Source organism: Chroicocephalus ridibundus, chromosome 7 (assembly GCF_963924245.1).
Source record: "Chroicocephalus ridibundus chromosome 7, bChrRid1.1, whole genome shotgun sequence".
Classification (NCBI taxonomy): domain Eukaryota; kingdom Metazoa; phylum Chordata; class Aves; order Charadriiformes; family Laridae; genus Chroicocephalus; species Chroicocephalus ridibundus.
The window spans coordinates 25,552,639-25,574,625 of NC_086290.1; the positions used below are offsets into that span (position 1 = coordinate 25,552,639).

Here is a 21,987-nt window from a genome sequence, read left to right on the forward strand (position 1 = left end):
TGATACCCAGTTTAAGTGGCATTGACCTGAAATATAAGGAATTTTTCTGATTGAGCTTGCTTTTACTTAGAAGAAATACTCTTACTAACTTGTAAATGTACTAAGAAGGCAGTATCTGAGAACAGAATTATGCCAGAGTCTTCTGTGTGTCGCAGCACATACTATCGGGCAATAGCAAGCGTGTTGTTTCGTTTCCCTTTTGCAACAAAATTTGGGTAAAAAACAAATATGAATATGATTATCAGTTTGGGGGGGTTTGTGAAATTCTGTGAGAATATTAGGCACTATTTATTGGAAAACACTAATGGATAGCAGGCAGATGGCCTGAGATTTTGCCTGTCGGTTCAGTGAGGAGCAATCTTTGGAGCATCAGATCTAAAGGCAAAGATCTAGACTTTGAGGCAGCAATCTCTGCTTGGTTTGGTGGGCGAAAAGAGAATCCAGCGATCTTTGGAGGCGCTTTCACATCTCTCCTTGTTGTTCTTGAGAAAAGGGAAGAAGAAACAATGCACAATGGGAATGACGCACCCTTGTGAGTAGTGCTCACTAGGGAGGGCGTTCATTGCCAAAATGGAATGACTGGTGCAGTCAACTTAGGAAGAGCAGAGCTGTACTGAGAGCATCAGTGATCAATTATTTATTGTCCAAAGAAAATTGAGAAGCTGGCCCACATTGTCAAGCTACAGTGTATATTCCCCCAGAGAAACTATTACAGGAGCATGGACAGCTAGTACGGGAGGATTGCAGAACTCAGGTAATAGTCAAAGTAACAGCATCCAATAAAGTAGTTACACAAGGTTTTGAAAAGTGTGTGTGGAAAGGGCACCCTGATGTTTGGCCTAGGGTTTCTACAACTGAAATGAATTACTTCGTGTTGCTCCCAAGTTTGCAAGCAACGCAGGCTCTGCCTTGTCACCTTCTCTGCTACCAATGGTAGGCAGAATGGGAGGCAGGAAAAGTGCATCTGGTCAAAAGTGACACTGTGGGTTGAGATTGTGAGTCGGGGAGAAAAAGAAGGAGATCATGTCTTCAACCAAGCACCTGTTGTGATCTACAAAACCTTCTCCCGTGTTACAAGATATTTACTTCTCCTATTCTCTGGCCACACGTAGGTTTACCTTGGGAAGGGGAAGCATCAGAAGCCTGACTTGACTTCCTAGTGCTACAAACCATCACTACCTGGGGTCCTTATTCCACAGCCCATCAGATGCTCTTTGCTAATTGAAGAACTGCTACACTTGTGGGAGTATCTGGTGTGGAACCTGCCTTCAAAGCTTTATACCCAGGAGGTCTTCCCTTCATCAGTCCTGAGTCTTTCCCATTAGAGTGCTATGGTTTTGCTACACAATGCATGTGGAAGACAGCAAAGGCTCATCTATTTTTTTCACATCTGCCTGGCTTGTTTTGGAGTGTTTGTGTTATATACATCTCTTTTCTGCTCCTTTTCCCCCTTTTAAACAGGTATTAGCTCTTCAGTACTTGCAGCAGAAGAGAAGGGACTAATTGCAAAGACATATTTTATATACTTCATGTACGCTGCAAAAATTTGTAAGGAATTTAGAGATAGCTTGCATCAGAATTACAGGAATCGCCTTTATAAACATTAGTATATAAAAAAATATACCAAATTATGTTCATGGAGTGGAAGAAAATCTATTGTAGTCGTGAAAACCCCTGAGACTAACTGCAGCTAACTGCAAATAAAGCCTAAATAAAAGCATGCAAAGGAACACACTGAAAAGCCTGATAATGAGTGGCCTTAAAAACCTGTTGGTATGAAGGTTCACCCCCAGCACCTCCCCAGTAAGGCAAGTGTGTGATTCTTTTTACCCCTTTTCTCCCGTCCCCAGCTGTTCCTTGTCAGCGCTCTTGTGTGCTTTAGGCTACAGCAGTGGCTGAAAAGGTCGTGTTAATTTTCACCACTGCATGGATATGAGGTGGTCAGTAACTGGAAGAAAAAATACTGTCTTTATTACTGGTGCTGTCAGATTAGATGCAGGAAGTGTCTGATCTTTAAGCTGTTGCGTGATAGAGTTTATAAATTGGTAGAAATCTGGAGACAGAGTGAATAGGTCACCGAGTGTAGTTTTAAAACCTGCTGTCATGTTGGATTTACGGAACTTGGAGACTTCTAGTAATAAACAAGCTTATGATGATTTGATAGCTGTTGTCTCTCATACAGAAAGCGTTTCCAGAGTTCATACCACCAGTGGAATACATTTTCAAAAGCCTTTTTGTAAATATTTAGTCCGTTAATCTTCAGGATGATTTTAAATGCCACCTACCAGTACAATTTAACTTACTGCATTTTCTTTTCATTTACAGACATTATGGTAACAAGATAGGTCTCACAGTCGGTATTGTGTTTTCCTCATTATCTCAGCTTTGAGAGATCTCATGCCTGGACTCCATTACTCCATCTGATACTGTGTATCTTTATGCAGTTACTGACCTCTTTCTTTGCATCCTTAGGTTTCCCAGCAAAGTGTTTCCCTGACTCCTTGACAAATAACTGTCCCTTGACATTTAGTTTGGCTGATGAAGTGACACAATTTTAGGTGTAAATTATACCTCCTATGTCAGCCTGCACCCCGCCGAGGTATCTTCATGGGACACCATATGGCGATCATAGCAGCCTTCCCTCCAGATACCCAGATATAGAAGGTAGTTTAATTTATGCAGAGGTCCCCTGGAGGAGTCTGAACAACTGAGCTTCCTGAGGCCATGTCTTGAATTAGTCCCTCTTCTGGTAATGCTGCCTGAACCCCTTCACAGGCAGCGCTGTCACTGGGCTGGCTGTATCAGACTCGTAAGTAGACTCATCCCATGGCAGGGTGGCACCTTCATGTGGAAGATGACAGAGTTGGAGTCCTTGGCAGCCTGTGCCTTTGTTCCTGGTGGGCTTTGCCATCCTGAGCATGAGGTGGGGCTGAAGGGGGTTAGGTGCATCCTTTGAAGTCTTATATGCAATTCTGGCTTATTCTACCTGTAGGTATTTTTTTGTTAATAGGCCCCAAAACCTTTTGGAAATTGTATGGTGTGTTCCATGTTTCGTTTCATGAGAACAATACCCAGGAAAAATATTAGAGAATTTATCAGAAGGGAAACTGCTATGCAGTGTATGATGACTGCGAATGCGGTACAGGAAATAAAAGAGAAAATGACTGTCTTCCTACAATTCAAGTTCCTTATCAAGGTGGATTAAATGTGGACTAATAATGTATTTCTGGGAAAATGCTGTTTTGGGAAAAGCAGAACAAAGAAACAAGTATCATCTGAACGGTGAGGAAGAACAAAAGATAAAAACCGTATACAAATTGATTTTATCATATCCCAAATGAAACATTTCAATTTTCGATTTTTAAATCACATTTCAAGACCAAATTCAGTAGAACAAAATGTTTATCTACTCTTTGAATAAAACGTCATTTCAACCTCTTGTGACGTGCTTTCCTTCTTTTCATTTGGCAAAAGAAAATGAGTTTTCCCCTTGTTTTATGTGTGTGATGTACTAGTTGAACTGAGAAAATAATTGTTTCTCACGTTCTTCCTCTCACTGAGTTCCAGGCATAGGACTGGAGGAGAGTATGGGAAAGCAAATGGTTTGCGAAAGAAAACAGGAGAGTTTTATCCTCAAATGAAGCAGCATTTATTTTGTGTGGCTGACCAGGGATATAACATAGTTTTGCTCCTACGAGTTTTCAGCTGGATTATGGGTGAGATTTAAATAATATGTTACTAAGCTTTAGGATGTAATAGCTTGTCTAAAAATAGGATTGGATTATTAAGATTAATGTAATCTTTGTAGCTTTTGTTATTATTTAGAATGCAAGACACTCTTCAGTGCTAGAATTGATGATATTTTCATATCCATTTCTAAGAAAAAGAAATGATAAAGGATAATTTGAGCCTCTGTTAAAATCCAGCAGACAACGTTTTAAAAGTTAATGCATCCAACCATCTCCATAGAGCAAAGGATAAAACTTTTAAATTGTACTAGGAGGGAAATTTTCTGTCTCAATTATTATGTGTGCGTGGTTGAAACCTACATGAACTGCAGCTGGTCGGTTGTTCCCATTTGGCTCCTCGCACGCCCTAAGGACTGCATGACACATTTTATTAATGCCCATCACCAGCATACCTCTTGCACAAGCTTGTCTTCTGACAGTTCCAAAAGGGAATTACAATTCTTTAGCCTTAAGCATGACAGTAATATAGCATGATTGAAAACAAAAACGTCTCACTTAGTCATTGACTTGCTTGTATTTGATAAAAGGACATTTTTTCCCTTGTTTTTTTTTTTAGCTTCTGTGAATTTCTTAAGCCCTAGACGGAGCTTTGAACCTTATTGATCATGTCACCAACATTCACTGAAGAAAAATACCAGTTACTGACATCAGTTACAATTATGTAGTTTACAGTGGTAGAAAGAACATTATTTTTGCAGTTACAAAGTTTCATGTGATAATACAGTTTGTGTGTGTGTTTGTACATAACATGAGGTGCTGGGTTTGTGTGTTTCATAACCTTGTAGTTTCACAACAAACTTTTAGTGTGTTAGGAATTAAATGTTGAGAGGTTTTGCACTAAATCCTGTATATTTAAAATCTGACGCTAAAATGGTATGAATAAGGAACTTCTGATGGGCCTTCAGAATAAAAGGAGGGTTTACCACCTTTAGAAGAGGGGACAGGCAACTCAGGAGGAGTACAGAGATCTCGTTAGGTTATACAGAGAGAAAATGAGGAAGGCAAAAGCCCAGCTGGAGCTCAACTTGGCCACTAACATTAAGGACAACAAAAAATGTTTTTATAAAATACATCAACAAAAAGAGAGCCAGGGAGAATCTCCATCCCTTACTGGATGCGGGGGGCAAAGTTGCAACCAAGGACGAGGAGAAGGCTGAGATACTTAATGCCTTCTTTGCCTCCGTCTTCGATAGTCAGACCAGCTATCCCCAGGGTGTTCAGCCTCCTGAGCTGGAAGGTAAGGATGGAGAGCAGAACAACCCACCCAATTATCCAGGAGGAAGTAGTCAATGATCTGCTTCTACACCTAGACGCACATAAGTCTATGGGGCCGGATGGGATTCACCCAAGAGTACTCAGGGAGCTGGCGGGAGAGCTCACCAAGCCTCTCAAGCCTCTCTCTATCTTTTATCAACAATCTTGGTCAACAGGGGAGGTACCAGATGACTGGAGGGTGGCTAATGTGACGCCTGTCTACAAGAAGGGTTGGAAGGAGGATCCCGGGAACTACAGGTCCGTCAGCCTGACCTTGATACCAGGAAAGATCATGGAGAGGATCATCTTGAGTGAGCTCTCACGGCAAGTGCAGGGCAGCCAAGGGATCAGGGCCAGCCAGCATGAGTTTAGGAAAGGGATGTCCTGCTTAACCAACCTGATCTCTTTCTATGACCATGTGACCCACCTTCTGGATGCGGGGAAGGCTGTGGATGTTGTCTACCTGGACTTTGGTAAGGCCTTTGACACCATCTCCCACAGCATTCTCCTGGAGAAGCTGGTGAATCATGGCATAGACAAGTGTACTCTTTGCTGGGTTAAAAACTGGCTGGATGGCCATGCCCAGAGAGTTGTGATTAATGGGGTGAAATCCTCTTGGCGGCCGGTCACCAGTGGCGTCCCTCAGGGCTCAGTTGTGGAGCCAGTTTTGTTTAATATCTTTATCAATGATCTGGATGAGGGAATTGAGTGCACCCTCAGTAAGTTTGCAGATGACACCAAACTAGATGGGAGTGTTGATCTACTTGAGGGTAGGAAGGCTCTACAGAGGGACCTGGACAGGCTGGATCGATGGGCCAAGGCCAACTGTATGAGGTTTAATAACGCCAAGTGCCGGGTCCTGCATTTCAGTCACAACAACCCCAAGCAACACTACAGGTTGGGGAAGAGTGGCTGGAAAGCTGCCCAGCAGAAAAGGACCTGGGGGTGCTGGTGGACGGCCAGCTTAACATGAGCCAGCAGTGTGCCCAGGTGGCCAAGAAGGCCAACAGCATTCTGGCTTGTATCAGGAACAGCGTGGACAGCAGGAGTAGGGAAGTGATGGTGCCTCTGTACTCGGCACTGATGAGGCCTCACCTCAAGTCTGTGTTCAGTTCTGGGCCCCTCTGTACAAGAGGGACATAGAAGTGCTGGAGCGTGTCCAGAGGAGAGCTACCAGGCTGGTGAGGGGTCTGGAGACCAAGTCATATGAGGGGAGGCTGAGGGAGCTGGGCATATTTAGCTTGGAGAAGAGGAGGCTGAGAGGAGACCTCATTGCCCTCTACAACTACCTGAAAGGAGGTTGTAGAGAGGTGGGTGTTGGCCTCTTCTCCCAAGTGAATAATGACAGGACCAGAGGAAATGGTCTGAAGTTGCGGCAGGAAAGGTTTAGATTAGATATTAGGAAGAATTACTTTACTGAAAGAGTGGTCAGGCACTGGAACAGCCTGCCCAGGGAGGTGGTTGAGTCACCATCCCTAGAGGTATTTAAGGAACATCTAGATTTGGCACTTCAGGGCATGCTCTAGTGGCTGAGATTGTAGGGGTTTGGGGTTTTTTGTGTGTGTATGGTTGGACTTGATGATCTCAATGGTCCTTTCCAACCATGAAGATTCTATGATTCTATTCTATGGTAGTGGTCCGTGATTCTCATGAATCCATAGTTAACAGCCTTCTCTCCATCCCCCCAGTAAAGTAGCTTTCTAGCTTGGGTTCAGCTGAACTTTAAAACAGCCTTTATGGGAAATCACACAACCAGGTACAATATTGGTTTATTAGGACCCTCAAAGTCATGCCTTGGGGAAGATGAAGGAAGGAACTGTTTTACCGCAACTTTTGATAAAATAAAGGCAGTATGCTCCAGTGAAGAAAGCAGGCCTTGTAGCGTTAAGAGTGAAGACATGTCTGACTGCCCCAGATTGCTTGGGTGCATGTGAAGCAGCAGACACACAAATGTAAATACCACATCGTCTGTTGAATGGCTTTATACATCTATACCTGACTGAATGTACCGTCGCTATCTTTCAGAAATATCGACAGTATATGTCTGGACTTCTCACTCCTCCTTATGGTGTTATGGAAACTGGCTCCAACAATGACAGTAAGTATGAGAAAATAGGCATCAGATGTTAGAAAAAAGAGAGGAAAGGGGAAGATGAAAGTTCTCTGGTTTTGGGTGGTGGAATTTAAATGTTAAATTCAATTCAATATTAGGACTGTATTAACACTGCGTATAGTAGGAAATACTTTGGAACTTGCCTAACTGCATTCCCAACTGTATAAAAGTGTACACAGAGCTGTACACAAATCTGGACTATGAGCCAGGCCTGTTGACTAAAGCATACTGTATGATGTCACATAGCATTTAACTGGTTATAGTGTTACATGAATTCCATGGAACATGGCCATGAGTCCTGCTAGTAAAATAAATATGACAAAGTGGCTTATTTTTTTAGTTAGGGCGAGCTACACGACTTGCCTGGGAGCCTAGGTTAGTGCTTGGGCAGGCAGCCGGCAGTACACACGCTGCTCTCTGGCCTTGGTTACGTCGGTAAGTTTGGGTATGTCTCTGCTTCATGAGCACCTGTCAGACTGTGGGATAGTGCTGTAGACCTGAATCCAAGAGCAGCCTTTGGAACTCATCACTTCCGTAAATCAAGGTACTTTTATTTAGTTGCCAGAGGATTGTTTAGATGCCAACCAGGACGGTATGTGGCGACTAGCAATTGCATCTGCAAATGTTGTCCCATAAGTTATGTGTTCAGTATGTTCTATTTGTGAAACAATAGCATAGCATAGCAATGCTAGTTAGTGCAAACTCAATGTCACGTTTGACTTCAGGTACTAAAACACAGATAATGTTAAATGAAAAAGTGTAAATAACTCCTGTATACATACTTCAGATATTAAGTTGTGAGAAAGTACTATATTTAACAAACTGTTTATAGTATTTACACAGGTTACCTTTTTGTCTTTTTTGTGTTCACAAGAGGAAATTTAATCTGAATAAATGTGTTTTGCTCTTAAAAAATCGTAGATTAGTGTGTATGTTATCAAAGTATTGAACCCTCTAACTCCCTGTTCTGTGGATGAATATCTCCACTGTTCCTTAAAGAATGTACCATATGTTTTTATTTTCTGTATTCTTTTTTTTTAGGAATGCCAGATAAGGACGGTATGTCAAGCGGCGCACTTTGCCAAGTTTCTAAAAATTGTAATAAGGTAAATCACACTTAGTTTTGCCTTTGTTCTTGATGGGGACAGGGGGAAAATACAAAAGTACAGTATTAAATTGAAAAGAACCAAGTGCAAATGCAAAGCATGCGGTTGATGTGAGTACAGTGTACAAATTGTAAGGATGCTTTAGACATTGTATTGTATAACTCGAGAAAGCAACTTGTTTAGGATCAGCATTATTAGAACGTGTACTGCTGCCAAAGTTTGTGTTACAATCTGGTTGTCCTATCTTTGTCAGAAAGGTGTTGAGGGTAAGGAAGAAAAGCAGCACTGTGACAAGACCAGAGCATAGCCAATGGATCATAAAATTAACGATTAAATCCTATTTTAAGGCTTAACTGAGTCTTAACTGATGCATAGGCATTGTTCTGGCCCTTTGTTCAGGGTGAATTTTCTCCTGTGTTCAAAGACCAGCTTAACGTCCCAGTTCCCCTTTGTAAAATAGTTCTGTGCCTTTAGTGTCACCAGATGAGGATCCACCTGAAAGAATTCATGAATATTTCTATGCTGTGTTTAAAGTAATTATAATACTGGGAAGAAATAGTATCAGGCATTAACCTTTAGATTTTTTATGGTAGGAGTAGAAAAATTGCAGTACTAAACAGATGCTTGGATGCTTTCTTTCTGGACATAGGAGTTTAATTGGATGCATTTTTGTGATGTCTTTAAAAGGTTAAAGGTATTTTTGTTACACAAAAAACATCTCTTGACAGCAGATAAAGACAATGAATATTTTAGCGTGTTTCCTTAATGCGAAAATAACTACTTCCACCTCTCCCTGTCTGTCTGTCCTGCTTCCTCAAGGGTACTGACCTTTCTTAATTGTCATATTCAGCCTTGATTAAATGTATGAATGTAACGGTGTGCAGTTCCTTTTTCTAGAGTCTTATTCACTAATCCTGTACTACTTCCTGACACAGTCTTATCCTGTATGAAAATAAACATTTTTCCATGCACTGAGTAATAACTCTTAGATACTTAGATAGCACCTTTCATTCTGTAAGCATTTTACAAACAGTTACGAGTTAAGTCTCAGTGCTTCTCTAAGATGTTGGCGTTTCAGTGCTACGCTTGGAGTTAAGCCAGATCAGGGGTCTTGCTTGTCCTCTCAGTGAAAGCATCGCGTGTAGGATCCCAACTAAAAAATGTTGTGTTTTCTGAAGCAGATAGAGGTAACAAGGTGGAAACGTCTGTCTTTCCTAGAAGGTGATATTCCCCCAGTAATGGGCAGTGATGCTCAGCTAAGGATAGTATACGCTTTCTGGTACAAAGTATTTTAGAAACGAAGCAAAATTTAATGATTAATACTCCTGCCAGTGGCTGGGCTTTCCTAGCACAACAGGACTCCTCCCACACAAAGAAATGTTCACCTGGGTAGGAGGCAGAACTTGGCTGGGGCAGGCTCAAACTGTTCAATGACTTTTACAGGAATAAGGTCCTTTGCAAACCGTATTAACTTCCTTTCCAAGACACATATATAAAACAGCCTTCTCCCTCCCACACCGTACACATTTCTGTGGAGAGAAGGTGAGAGAGTAAATATGTGACAGATGCTTGTCACCTTGTGTCATCCTGGAGGAGCTCAGACAGTCCCATGACAAATGTGGCAGAAGAACCTAGACAGCGTAGGAATGGTTCATGAATCCTAGTTCTGTGGTTTTGCCATATGGCCACAGTTCTCTTTAATTATGTTAATTGAAAGGTAAGTGCAGCAGAGATAAATACTCGGGTATTTTGTTTACTGCATGCAAGCTTCATTCTCGCAATTTTAAACTGTACAACTGTTACAGCGCTTACACAACATGTCGATCTTCATGCCCTGCAGTCAATTTTGAATGATCGGGGAGATACTGGGATTGCAGGGCCAGATTCCCAGAATTGTTGCCAGCTATTCGAAATACAAAATAACAGTGTAGCAAAAAACAGCCCTGTGTTTGTAATTTTCATATATTTTGCTTATTTTAGGGTGATGTATGACTGTTAAAGTGACTACTGCATCAGGGAAGGACATTCATCCAGGGAAAGGGAACTAAGTGTTTGCAGGACATCTTTAGACTACTTTATGTCTTTAGATTGCCAGAATGATCCCTGTGGGACTGGCAGCAACTATAGCTTGGAGAGGCCTGCAGGCTACTCTGTAATGTCCAGAAAAAGACTGAGTGAGGAACTTTCTGAGATTCAGAGAAAGTTCCTCAAAATCTTTCATATGGTAAGAAAACATTACACTCTTCGACAGAAGGAGATAACATAATGTCTTTAGTAGTTCTGATCGTAGTGATGCATTTATGTTGGGGGGCATGTGTGTTGTAATTTTCCAGGGAAGTTTATAACAATAAATAATTTGCTTCACATGAAATTCCATATATTCCACTCTTGAAATTTGAAATGCATGTTTTTCTCTTTTAGTCTGTGCTGAGTCCTTTACAAGGACTTTACACTTTGATAGATGATTTTCCATATTTTCTAATTATTTGAGTTTCATCTTCATAGCTTAATTTTTTTCTCCCATCACATCTATTAGTTTTTGATGAGTAACGTAAGATTTTTCTTCTAATACATGCCTTGAAATTTTCTCACCATATGGGGATGTTTAGTTTTCCTTGTTCATTAAAATCTATTAAAAAAATTCTATTTGTAGAAGGCAGCAAAGAGATTTTCTTTTACCAAACACGAATTCATTTGCATTTAGGGTTACATTATTGCACATCATTTAATGCAATGCAGCAGTTAAATTGAGCATAAAATACTGAGACAGAGTATGCTACTGTCCTCGGTTATATTTTGAGCAATGGAAACAAAGTCAGTTTAAAGCTGTCTTACATAAGGGAAAATAACACAACTTCGATCTTTTTAACTAGTTAGTGTAATATCTGTGTGCCAGTCTCTCTAGCTCTAGTTTGAAAATTCTCATGGGGTAGAGTTGGATATAGCTGGATCTGTGAGATGAATATAACCCTAAAGCCAAAATGACAAAATCAATAATAATTTCAAATACATTTTTGGAAAAGGTACAGAAGAGTACTTAGAACACAGGGGAGGTCGGATTCCAGCGTGCAGGCAGAATAGGTAGTGGTTCTGTTTCCATATATTACCAGCAGAGCTGGCAGCAGGGTTGCGTGGTGCTTCCCACTGCAAGATCCTGTTCTTACAATTTGGCCACTTTTTCCCTGTCCACGCTGAATTTGCCATGCTGAGATTATGCTTCTGGCTGATTTTTGAATTGAAATGTATCAAACCTCTCTGACATTGAGGTTGGGGGAAAATACAGAGCACATATTAAACAGCTTTTACCAGTGATGTACTAGCAATCCTGTCCTTTGGACGAGGAGCTCCACATTTGGGGCTTGTTCTGGCATTCAGGAGTGCCATTTGTGACCCCCAACAAAATAAACCATATTGTTAAGCCTTGAAAAGCCTGAGTTGAAACCAGCTGACGAGAGGCGTGTTACAGGTGTACCGCGAGCTTGTGCACAGGATGTGCGCGTTGCCTGTGCGGAATTCCCACACCGTTCCTCTTTGGTCCTGGGCTACTTGGGCATTCCTGTGTTGATGCTTAGTGGTGTGGGTTTTCTCGCAATCACTCATTCCAGTTGCCAGAGCAATGTTTTGATTGTTACAAAGCCAGACACTAACTGAAAACCACAGCTGTCTCCCCAGTGCTTTTCCACCCTCTACTGGTGCCCAAGTAGGATATGAGTAAAAAAATATCCCATTCTTCTATGGAGATGTGATATATAAGATAGTTTTAAAGAAGAGGGCATTGCAGAAATGAATTGCAGAGTCACAGGAATGAATGTGGGTAAGAACCGAGGACAGACCCGTTGGGAGTATGAATCTCCACTCTCCTATGGGGTATGGTGCCGAATGCTTTTTTCTGCTATCAGTAAATGTCTTAAACTCCTTTGCAAACTGTGGATGCTGTACATAAGAAAGCATAGGAACAATCCACAGAAAGAATAGAAGTCTGTGATTAATAACAATTCTTCTATTTAATCAAGTAGTTGGTAGTGAAAAAGTCCTAACCCTGCTCATGATCCAAGCTGAAGTTTTAGATTGTTTTCCATAATGGAATCTCCATATTGCAGTTTGCTAAAAGAACCCCCACATCCTCAAGAAACTACACCCAAAAAAATATCTGCTTGAAAGGAAGGCTGAAAAGTTAAGTGCTCAAAAGCAGAGAATTTCAAGAATGGAGACTGACTGAGCAGTGTTAATGAAGTCCTCTTATCTGTGTTTGTTATGGTACGGACTTCAGTTCTTTGTGTTTATTATGGTACAGACTTTGATTACCTGCTCACATATATTTTTTCTGTGACACAGTCAATTAAAACATCTCACCTCAAAAACCATGCTAGCTTTCTTTTTGTAGAAGTTAATCTCTGTGACTGTTGAAAACCTACATAAATTTGTGCCGCCTTCATTGAAAGCATGCATCCTGAAAGAGGGAAAGTGCTTCTTCATCTCCTTTGTACCGAGGAAACCACACTGAACACAGAAGATATAAGCTGATTAAGTTGTGCGAATTCATACAGTCATTCTTGCTATTGGGTGAAGGATATATCTTGGTTTTTTTGAAATCTCTCTCCTGCTTCATTTCCATTACGTTCCCTACGTTGTCCTTAGGTTTCTATTGTGATAAAGAGTTGGAGGAGCTCCCCCTAGTGCACGAAGTAATATTCGATGTAGCAAAGCTCCTCTAGGATGTGCTGAAAGTCACCTTTTCATCCATCTTCTTCCCCGGTTAATTTGATGTAGATTCCTTTTCTTTACTGAAATTTCAATAAGGCTTAGGTGTCGTGCTGATTTTTACGCATTTAAATAATTTGAGTGATTGCTAAAACATGATTTTCTATTTTATCAACTCTAAATGCATTTAATGAAATTATTTTGAAAAGATCTTTTAGTTGACAGAGAAGGATATAATCTAAGTGTTAATCCTCAAAATATTGCAATTTTCAACATTTCCAGGCAAATGAATATTCACTTATTTCAATTTTCAAGCCCTTAAATATAGCTCTGGGCATTTGAAAGTGTAGTGTTTGTAAAGATGACATTACAATTCATTAGATGCAGCCTTGAAGACCCCACACAAGACACCAGTAATAATCATGTTCATTCACCATATTAGCTACTCTAGCAATAAACACAATCATTTTACTTCTGATTTCCCTATATTTCAATTTACTTTTCCTAGATGACCGAGGAGAAAGCTTATCTTTTAACATATTCGGTAGATTGTCAAATGTGGAGTTTTTAGAGCATTAGCAGAATGCTAAGGGAAATGTTTCACATGAAATTGTGAGCCTACAAGAAAAAGTAAAAAGAGAGAGCAGGAAAGCAGGCAGTGTTCTAGCAAGATTATAGCTGCAGTGACAAGGTGTTTGGAAGTGGTAACCTCTCCAACATTCACATGGAAACTGTGCTGTAACAGAATTGATTTTCTCTGTGGATGGTTTATCTAACTGCCCAGTGATATGTGGGCATTAATTCCTGTCCTCTCTTGGGTGCTGTGCCAGAATCAGTTCTCTTATACAATGTTAACATAGGGTTAAAAAAATAACCCCCTTCTATTTTCTGTTTTTAAAATGGTTGCATAAAAGCACTATGTGCAAATATTTCTAAAAAATCTCTTTGTGCAGTCCTAACTGTACCAATTACTCTGAGGGGCTGCTCTGGTATTTTGGCACCAATTTCACATATATGAAAGTAATTTGCCTCGAGGTCTGTTCAAGTTCTTCGTTTTGCTCTAAGTGGAAGTGCTCAGGGTTCAGTCATTATCACAGCCTGTAACAGTTTGGCTAGTGCAGAGGCTGTGCATATAGTCCCTGGCAATGAGTCACATGGTGACAGCATATGGCAAGAGAGATAACAAAGACAGGAGCGTGAGATGAGTAGGAGCCTGTGAAAAATACATTTTTCATACATTAGTAATGAACTTCATCATGAAAAATGTGAAGGTCTTTAGATGTCATCAGAGCTCTTTAATGTAAACAAAATTGTTAGTAGGTCTGCTGGCTTACATAAGTAGGCTTTGCATGAACTAAATTGTTGCAGAACCGCCAGGGAAGGTGTTGGTACATCACTATCTGCAGTTTCAGCCATACGGAGATGATATACAGCTGTAGGCTTCCCTTCCAGATGCCAGTGTGAATAGTGATGCCTCAAAGAAAAGCTTGCACCACTCCATCTTCTGTTATCAGCTACCTGATAATCTGTGAAATATTTACGACCCATGATTTCATTGTCTACCCTGAATTCTGGAGACCCTAATGGCATTTTCTATTGGAAACAGTTTCTTCAGTTGTATTGAATCATATAATTGAGCTTCAATCTGACCAATACAGAACTAGCCAGAGTAGTCCCAATAGGAAACCTGCAGATCCTATTAGTGATTCTCGTTTGATCTATTACTACACAGGAATGAGTAGTATTGTGGAGAAGAAGACCAGAATCCTTGGTCCAGGTTGCTGTGTATTTACCAGTGTACTGTCAAAATAACTTAATTTCTCTTCAGTGCATACTTGATCCCATTCAAGGATCCCTGGTCCTTGAAGCTCTTCCCTGAATTTGGAAGAAAAAATATGGTCTATTCTTTCTACAATGGGGAGTTTTCATTGTGCTGGTCCTAAGGTTAAATAGAGCTGTCTACAATGACAGTCAGGTTGGTACAAGATGGAGGCAAGACTTCTCTTGGTAGATGAATTAAACTTTTTGCAGAAAAGGGCAGAATTTTGCAACCTAGAGATGCTACAGGAATATTCTTATTTTAAATTTTACCCTTATTTTCTAAGAGCAATAAGAACAGAGGATTAAATATATGTAGGTGTATTTCAGTTTTAAAATATAACCAAATTGACACATTTATCTTGGGAGAAGATGAATAACGGGAAAAATAGTGAATAGTGTCCAATAGCACAGCCCAGCTGAATTGTCAGCACCTGAAGCCAGAGCCTCCCTTTCCTGTCACAGCTGCAAAACATTCCAGAAGCAAACACTGCCCCTTTGCTCAGGAATGGGAAACCGAGCTTGGAAAAGCGTGTCTGCAACTGTATCCTTCTTTAAGTGCTGCAATGACTTTCTGAGTCATTGTGAAACTACCTGCAAGGTCCAAATCAGGGTAGTGTGGGTTTTTACATGAGTGAGGAGCAAAAAGATGAAAAATGAGAGGTACAGGAAAGTGAGAGAGAGAGAGAGAGACCTTCTCTGTTAGAAGCAGAACAAGCCATATACTCAAGTCAATGTTAGAGCTAAACTATATGAGTTTTTAGTTCCATTAATTTTACACTTGAGCATTAATATGTATGATCTCCACAGTATTTGTCTGAACGAACAGTCCCCTCGAGCAGTTATTGTTGTTATTTTTGGTGCTCTCCACTTCTCTTGCTTTTTTTTTTTAATCTTTGTGTTAGCCTTTATTGCAATTTATGCGTATGGTAAAGCCTTGTAATTCTTGTTTGTGCTGGGTGCTGTGATGCAAAGGGGGGATGGAGGCCTCTGCTACAAAGAACTCGCAGTCACAGAAAAGGTGGAGCAGCTGTCAGACAGAAAGATGATGGTTTACTTAGAATGTTGTAAGGCACGGAATTCACATGTGTTCATACATTTCAAATGAGTTTTTTTAGAGGAGCTTGTTGTGATCGGTCCTTGGTGTGATAATCCTAAGAGTCACTGGGAGTGGGGAGAAGTTGTTCAGAAATCAATAGACAAATGAAAAACTAAGTGATATATATTACTTAGTTAATCTTGTGATTTGGAGGGGATCTAACTCACACGGTTGGCCTTCTTCAGGGTAGCAGAGTAAGGAAGTTCTCACCTCCTCCCTGAGTATCCTTTTCCCCACAAAAGGGTTAGAGAGGAGCTTGGGGTAGCACGGGAAAGGCAATTTGGCTGAAGAGACGTTTTCCTGTTCTGACTCCTCTTGCCTAGCTGAATGAGTGTTGCTATTGTAGTTTAGATAAATAAAATAAATAATGGAAAAATAACAGAAATTCCTAGAAAATGCTAGAACTTGTAAAATACTCCATATTGGGAAATAAATGTGGGATCTTCTTTCAATAGGAACATCACACTCAGTTCCAGTTGTCTGGGGAAACAGCATATTGCCTTACCTGCCAGGGCTGGCAAGGGCAGTCTGATAATATACACTGTGGAGTCACATTTGATGACTCTTGCTCCTTGGCTGTGTCTTCCGTGTGATTCTGTCCCAACCCATAAAAAGCATGCACATATGCTCCATTTATCTCTTGTAGTTGAAAGGCAGAAAGAGCGGGTAATTATACTGAGAAAAAAAGTCCTTTTCAAGGTTCATGTCTTCAGACAAATCAAGCGTATACAAGTAACACATTTGGCACTTATATTTGAAACAGCAAAATGAATTTTTTCGAATCTTGTAATTATTTTCTCAAGTTTGGCAGAAAAATTGGATCAGGGATCTTAAAATCAGATTCCTTCTAGTCACTCATATCATCTCTCGCAGAGCATTTTGACTGCCTGTCCTACAATGCATGCTGGAAATTGGTATTCCACAAAGTCAATTATAGTTCTGAGTCAGTAAGAAGTAATCAGTGTGTCTGATCTGATCATTTAGCAGCATCTTTTTTTGTCTGTGTACAGATGACAAAAATTTGAGAGGTTAATAAATAGTGGGGGGAAGCTATCCGGTGACTTTGTTCTTCTTTTTGTGTTAGCTAATCAAGAACCAGGAGCCCATTGTGCTGGCCCCATGCAAAGAACACCACCACCAAACCAGTGTTCCCTTGCGGTGCTCATTTAGAGCCATTCCAAGTTATAATTGCTGAGGCAAAAGTGTCAGATATCTATGAAAGAGCCGAAAATGTAATTGGACTATTATCTCCAGTGATGGTTAAGGAGCGAGTGCTGTTCAGGTGTTTAAAGATTTATGATTTGTGACTTTTCATTATTTATTCTTTTTGTAAATTTCCTCCTGGAAGAAAGCTTGGTACAAGATTGTGAACGTGTTTGATCTTTGTGTGCTTTATCATCAGTGATGCAGCTGTCTTAAAATTAAAGATAGCAGTTAGAGAGGAAATACAAATACACATAGCTGAGTTGACTAGCAGAGAAATGAAAAGAATACATAATTTAGGTTCCAAAATAAAAAATGAAAAAAAAAATCTTACTTCCAATACCAGTTATTGCACTGCTTCTAATTAGGATTACTCAGCCACGCTTGTTTTCATCTTAGGAAATGAAATTATGTAAACAATTTTTATAATAACCTTAAATATGAAGTGGATGGAGAAAGAGCCAGTGACAGGGGAGATTTATGATTAAGTCTTTGTAAAGCTCCCAGTCCTGCTTTGTCCATCGTCACTCTTTAAAGTAGCTGACTTCAAATGCGTGAGTCTGAGGGGCCTAAAGAAACATCTTCTGTGACACCACTCTTTCCCTGTAGCCTTTTGCACAGTGTCTCAGATAGTTACTTTTCACCCAAACCCATTGTCTAACCCAGCCCTGACGAGGGCCAGCGGTGACACCAGGAGCAGAGGTGGGAGAGGGTGGCTGTGCAATAGGAAGATGGTGGGAGCATTGGGTCCCAGAGCAGAGCACATTTGGGCCCGGGGAGAACCGCAGGGCTGTGGCCACCCTTCCACAGCAGTTTCCAGAGACCTCCACTGGGACTGCAGGACAGCTGTCCTCCCCGGTGTCCCCCCTCCAACGTCCCTTTTCTCTACAACCAGCTACGCATGCCATCTCCTCCATCACACTGACGCTCCTGCTTACCTGGGGGGAAGGGAGCAGAACTGTCAGAAACACATAAACCTTTTATCTGACCTTAATTTTCTGCTGACGTGGATGAAAATCAGCTTCGTGGCCAGGGCTGGCACCAGCAACAAGACAGAGCCTGGGTGTGGAGTTCAAGGAGGGGATGGAACTGTCTGCAGCCTTAAATGTGTAACCTCTGCACAAAGCACTACCAGCTCTGTCAGCTACGGGCTGAAACTCTTTCCTGCCCCAAACCTGGCATTTCTGCCAGCCCAGGTCAGCTGCAAGGGAAGTGGAGGCACAACTGGCAGGGGATTGGTTTTTCCAGGCCAGCGTGCAGCTCCATTGCAATTCACTGCTAAGTCACAAATCAATCTGTGTGATTTCAGTCTCCTGTGTTCAAATACAGATTCGTATAATGTATTCCTGTTGTTGCTGTAATACACATACAGATCCAGGCAAATATTTGTTCCCCTCTCCCTCCCTCCTCTTGTATTGTCTTAATTGTGTTCAGAGCCAGCCTAGATTAGGGATTTTCAGCTTGTGGTCTGCAAACTGCTGGGTACTGGCAGCTATTCCAAATGAGTCTGGGAAATGAACCTAAGAAAAGCCTATTGTCACTAGCTGCACAACGTTCCTCATCTTTACTGGCAGAACTATAGGGGTCCACAAGATAAAGGAGCCTAACAGCCCCCCTCCCCTTTTATTTCCCCCAATTCAGTTCACACTCTGCTGTCAGTGTGAGCTGCTGCACATTCCAGGGTAATGTTGGAAAAAACCTGTGTCAACAAAACTGTAACAGTAAGGTTTCTGGCATTCTGGCATTCCTGCACTGTAAATGTGTAGCCACTGCTCCACAGTAGTCCTGGGCCTGTGCAATAGAATGGCTCTCTCATATTCCCAGTATACTGGTCCGAACTGGGGGAAAGAGGAAGGAGAAGAAAACAAGGAGATTGCCTTGCTAGAGCTCCTGGGTGCTACTTAGTCTGTTCGATTTCTTCAGTGTTACAGGCAGTGTTCTTGGAATGCTGTCTTCTGTGTTTTGTGTGGCTTTTCTGCTATGAGGTTTGGGGTAGAGAACCTGGATTGCTGCCTGGAAAGTGCTGTGTGACTTTGTGGCCGTACAGATGCAGGACAATCTGCAATAATACTGGAGTTCACTCTAACGGAAATTCCTCTGGGGAGGATGCATCTTCCTTTCCCCAAGACAGTCTCCTAGACCAGCTGTCATGGAGAAGCTGAAGATTCCTACATTATTGCAGAAATGATGTTTTTTTAACACAAGTTAGCTGGGAATGCTCTAGGTACATGCAGCATTTCCAGACAAGCAGGTTTGGATTACAGTAATTAAACTTCTCTGGAACAGCGAACATTCTCACACTGTGCTTTGCTTAACATAGTGCTACGGTCCTTATCCTTTATACAGCCCACAAAGAGTCACTAAAGAGTCAATTAAGCCAAAGAAGATTTTGAGATTATGTTTAAAAAGGAGGTGCATGGTTGATGGATGGCAGGGACAGATTTCAGCTGGACGAAGCAATATTTTTAGCGATGATGTGAAAATTAATGCCAACATTAAAGAGAGATAGGAGAATGGGGATAAATTACAAAATACATACAATGGGTCCCTTTTTCCATTTCACAAGGACAGGGCTGGTTCTGTGATATCCCTAAAAGCCAGACATCACAGAATTTACACAGCCTGGGCTACATACTGAGAGAGGTAAAAAGAGGTCATCTCTTTCAGAAACATACTATGGTGAACTGGGGTATAAAGAGATGTGGTTAGCTAGGGAAAATGTCAGGTAGAGTAATTTCGCCTCTTCGTATCAGTCTCGGGTTAATTATTGCAGTGTTCTGTGTGCATTTGTGGAGCCTATTTTTTCTCAAGTTGCAATAAGGATTCATTTAGCAACAGAAGCAGCTTGGAGTATGTTTAGAAACGTCTGTCCCTCAGTAGTTATCCAGGAAGATGAGCCGAAATGCAAAACAATAAGAACAAATGTGAACAGGCCTGGTTTAAATGATAGCAAGTTAGGCAGCTGCAAGCTCTGTAGGAAGTTAGGAGGAGAGAAGGAGAAAATTTACAAATATATGAAATATTTACTATTTTCCAATGCTAATTTTTGTTCAGATTGGCAGCAATTAATAGTATTCTTCTTTTACTGTTTTCTTGGGGAATACCTAATGTTCATACAGATGCACATTAACTCAGTGTTTGTATTTTATTTACTGATTGTTCCCATTGCATTATGGAATTAATGTGAAAAACGGGACAAATTGATCCATGTTGTTCAGATCTAATAATTTGATTCCAGATACCTTTGTATGTTTTTAATCAATACAATTACTGCCACTAAAGTACCTGAAGAACACTGAATTAATCGATTAGCTAATACAGCAATGAGTTTCCTTTCATGCAGGTTAAATGTGTGAGACCACAATTGGATTTTACTGTAAAAGAAAAAGAAAAGCTCTTACCCTTCATGGCCAGTATTTCCCCCCTGAATGTATGTGTTGGACTTTGCCCATTACTGAATCAGATGATGATGTGCCCCCCTGTCACATCCCACTTTCAGGAAAGAGTGGGGGTAAGCGATTCAGATTCATAAATCCCCAACGGCACGGACTAAGGTGAGATAAATCTCAAGGTCTGTATACAAACATTTATTACTTTCCCAAAATTATTAGTACAGGTCTTAACAAGTCCATGATAATTGGTTAGGTATACGACAAATTATGGCAAGCAGTGAGGTGTGCATTGTGTTACTTGACAACAGGTATACAACAACTTATGGCAAGCGGTGCTTGAGGTTGTTACTTAACAACTCTAACCATTACTTAACAACTCTAAAAGAGAAACCGAGGGATAGAGAAAGGAAAAGACAGAGAAAAAGACAGAGATAAAGAGATCACTGGTCCTGGTTCCAGTGTCTTTTTCAGGGAATCTTCCCAGGCATAATCTTCTTCTTTCTTGGGAAAAACCTTCCCAGCTACGATCTGCTTTTGTTTCTTCCTTGTTCCCTTCTCTAGGGGCACTTATTTTCCCCTTTTATATTTGCTGAATTAGCACGGTCCACCCCCCTTGCCAAGGACAGCCTCGTCCCAGGTTTCTCCCTTCTCCCAGGTGACATGTAGCATGATTTGGGTGGAGAGACAAGTGCCGTAGTCATACATGTTTATCATGATCTCTATAATCTTCAGTGGCATATGCAGGATGCGCGCTTCCATATGCATTTCATGGATAATGAAGCAAAGGTCACTTATCAGACACAATGGCCTCAAGAACCGAGAACTAGCAAGCTCATCACACAAGTGGCAGAACTGTCTTGTCTTCACAAGACAGTCCTCCCACTGCTTTTCCAGTGCCTGTGAGTCTTTGAATGTCAGGCCTGCATTTTTTATTTCCTTGCCTTCCTTATTTCCAATGGAATGTCTGAGGCATTCCGTTGAAGGCTTGGAGGGCCTTCTCTCCCTCGTCAAGGAATTTACAGGCCGTCTCTTACACCCGCTCATAGCAGCAGGAGGGAATGATGTTGATGGGTTGTGCTTAGAAGATGCATGTTGTCCCTCATGACCAGGTCCCTTCTGTTTTGGTTAGATCTGTCTGGTCACGAAGGTTCATTGTGGTTAGCAGACCTGTGGCAGTGCTAACGCGTCCCAGGGAGGGACGGGAGCTGTATCTTGCACCTGAAGCAGTAGGAAGAAGGGCGCTACCCTAACAAGAGCACAATCCAATTTTGAAAGCCACCCAATAGATGAACTGCACAGCCTGAGAGTCTTGGGTTCAGCACATCAGCACCCTCCATTTTGACAAGCTTTTTGTAGACTTCGTGGGAAATAGAAGTTTTAAGGAATATAAGGTTGTTTTGTGGATATTTGCCAAGAGCAGAATGCCTGTCTTTTCCACTGACGCACAAATATGTAAATTTAACAGAAGTGCTTGAATAGTTTTTATGTTTATGACAGAAGACAAAGCTGTTGAAGTAAAGAAATACTTGGCTGAAAGAAGAATGTTTGTGCT

The 21,987-nt window shown here is 41.1% G+C and overlaps 1 protein-coding gene across 4 annotated transcripts in view; it reads left to right on the forward strand.

The window, feature by feature from the left end:
• RAPGEF4 (Rap guanine nucleotide exchange factor 4) overlaps positions 1–21,987 on the forward strand; it is a 158,455-nt gene that overhangs the window by 68,308 nt on the left and 68,160 nt on the right. For all 4 annotated transcript variants that reach the window (XM_063341029.1, XM_063341030.1, XM_063341031.1 and 1 more), the window contains 2 exons: positions 7,029–7,101; positions 8,158–8,222. In XM_063341029.1, coding sequence (XP_063197099.1) covers positions 7,029–7,101; positions 8,158–8,222 — 138 coding nt within the window. The remainder of the gene's footprint in view (positions 1–7,028; positions 7,102–8,157; positions 8,223–21,987) is intronic.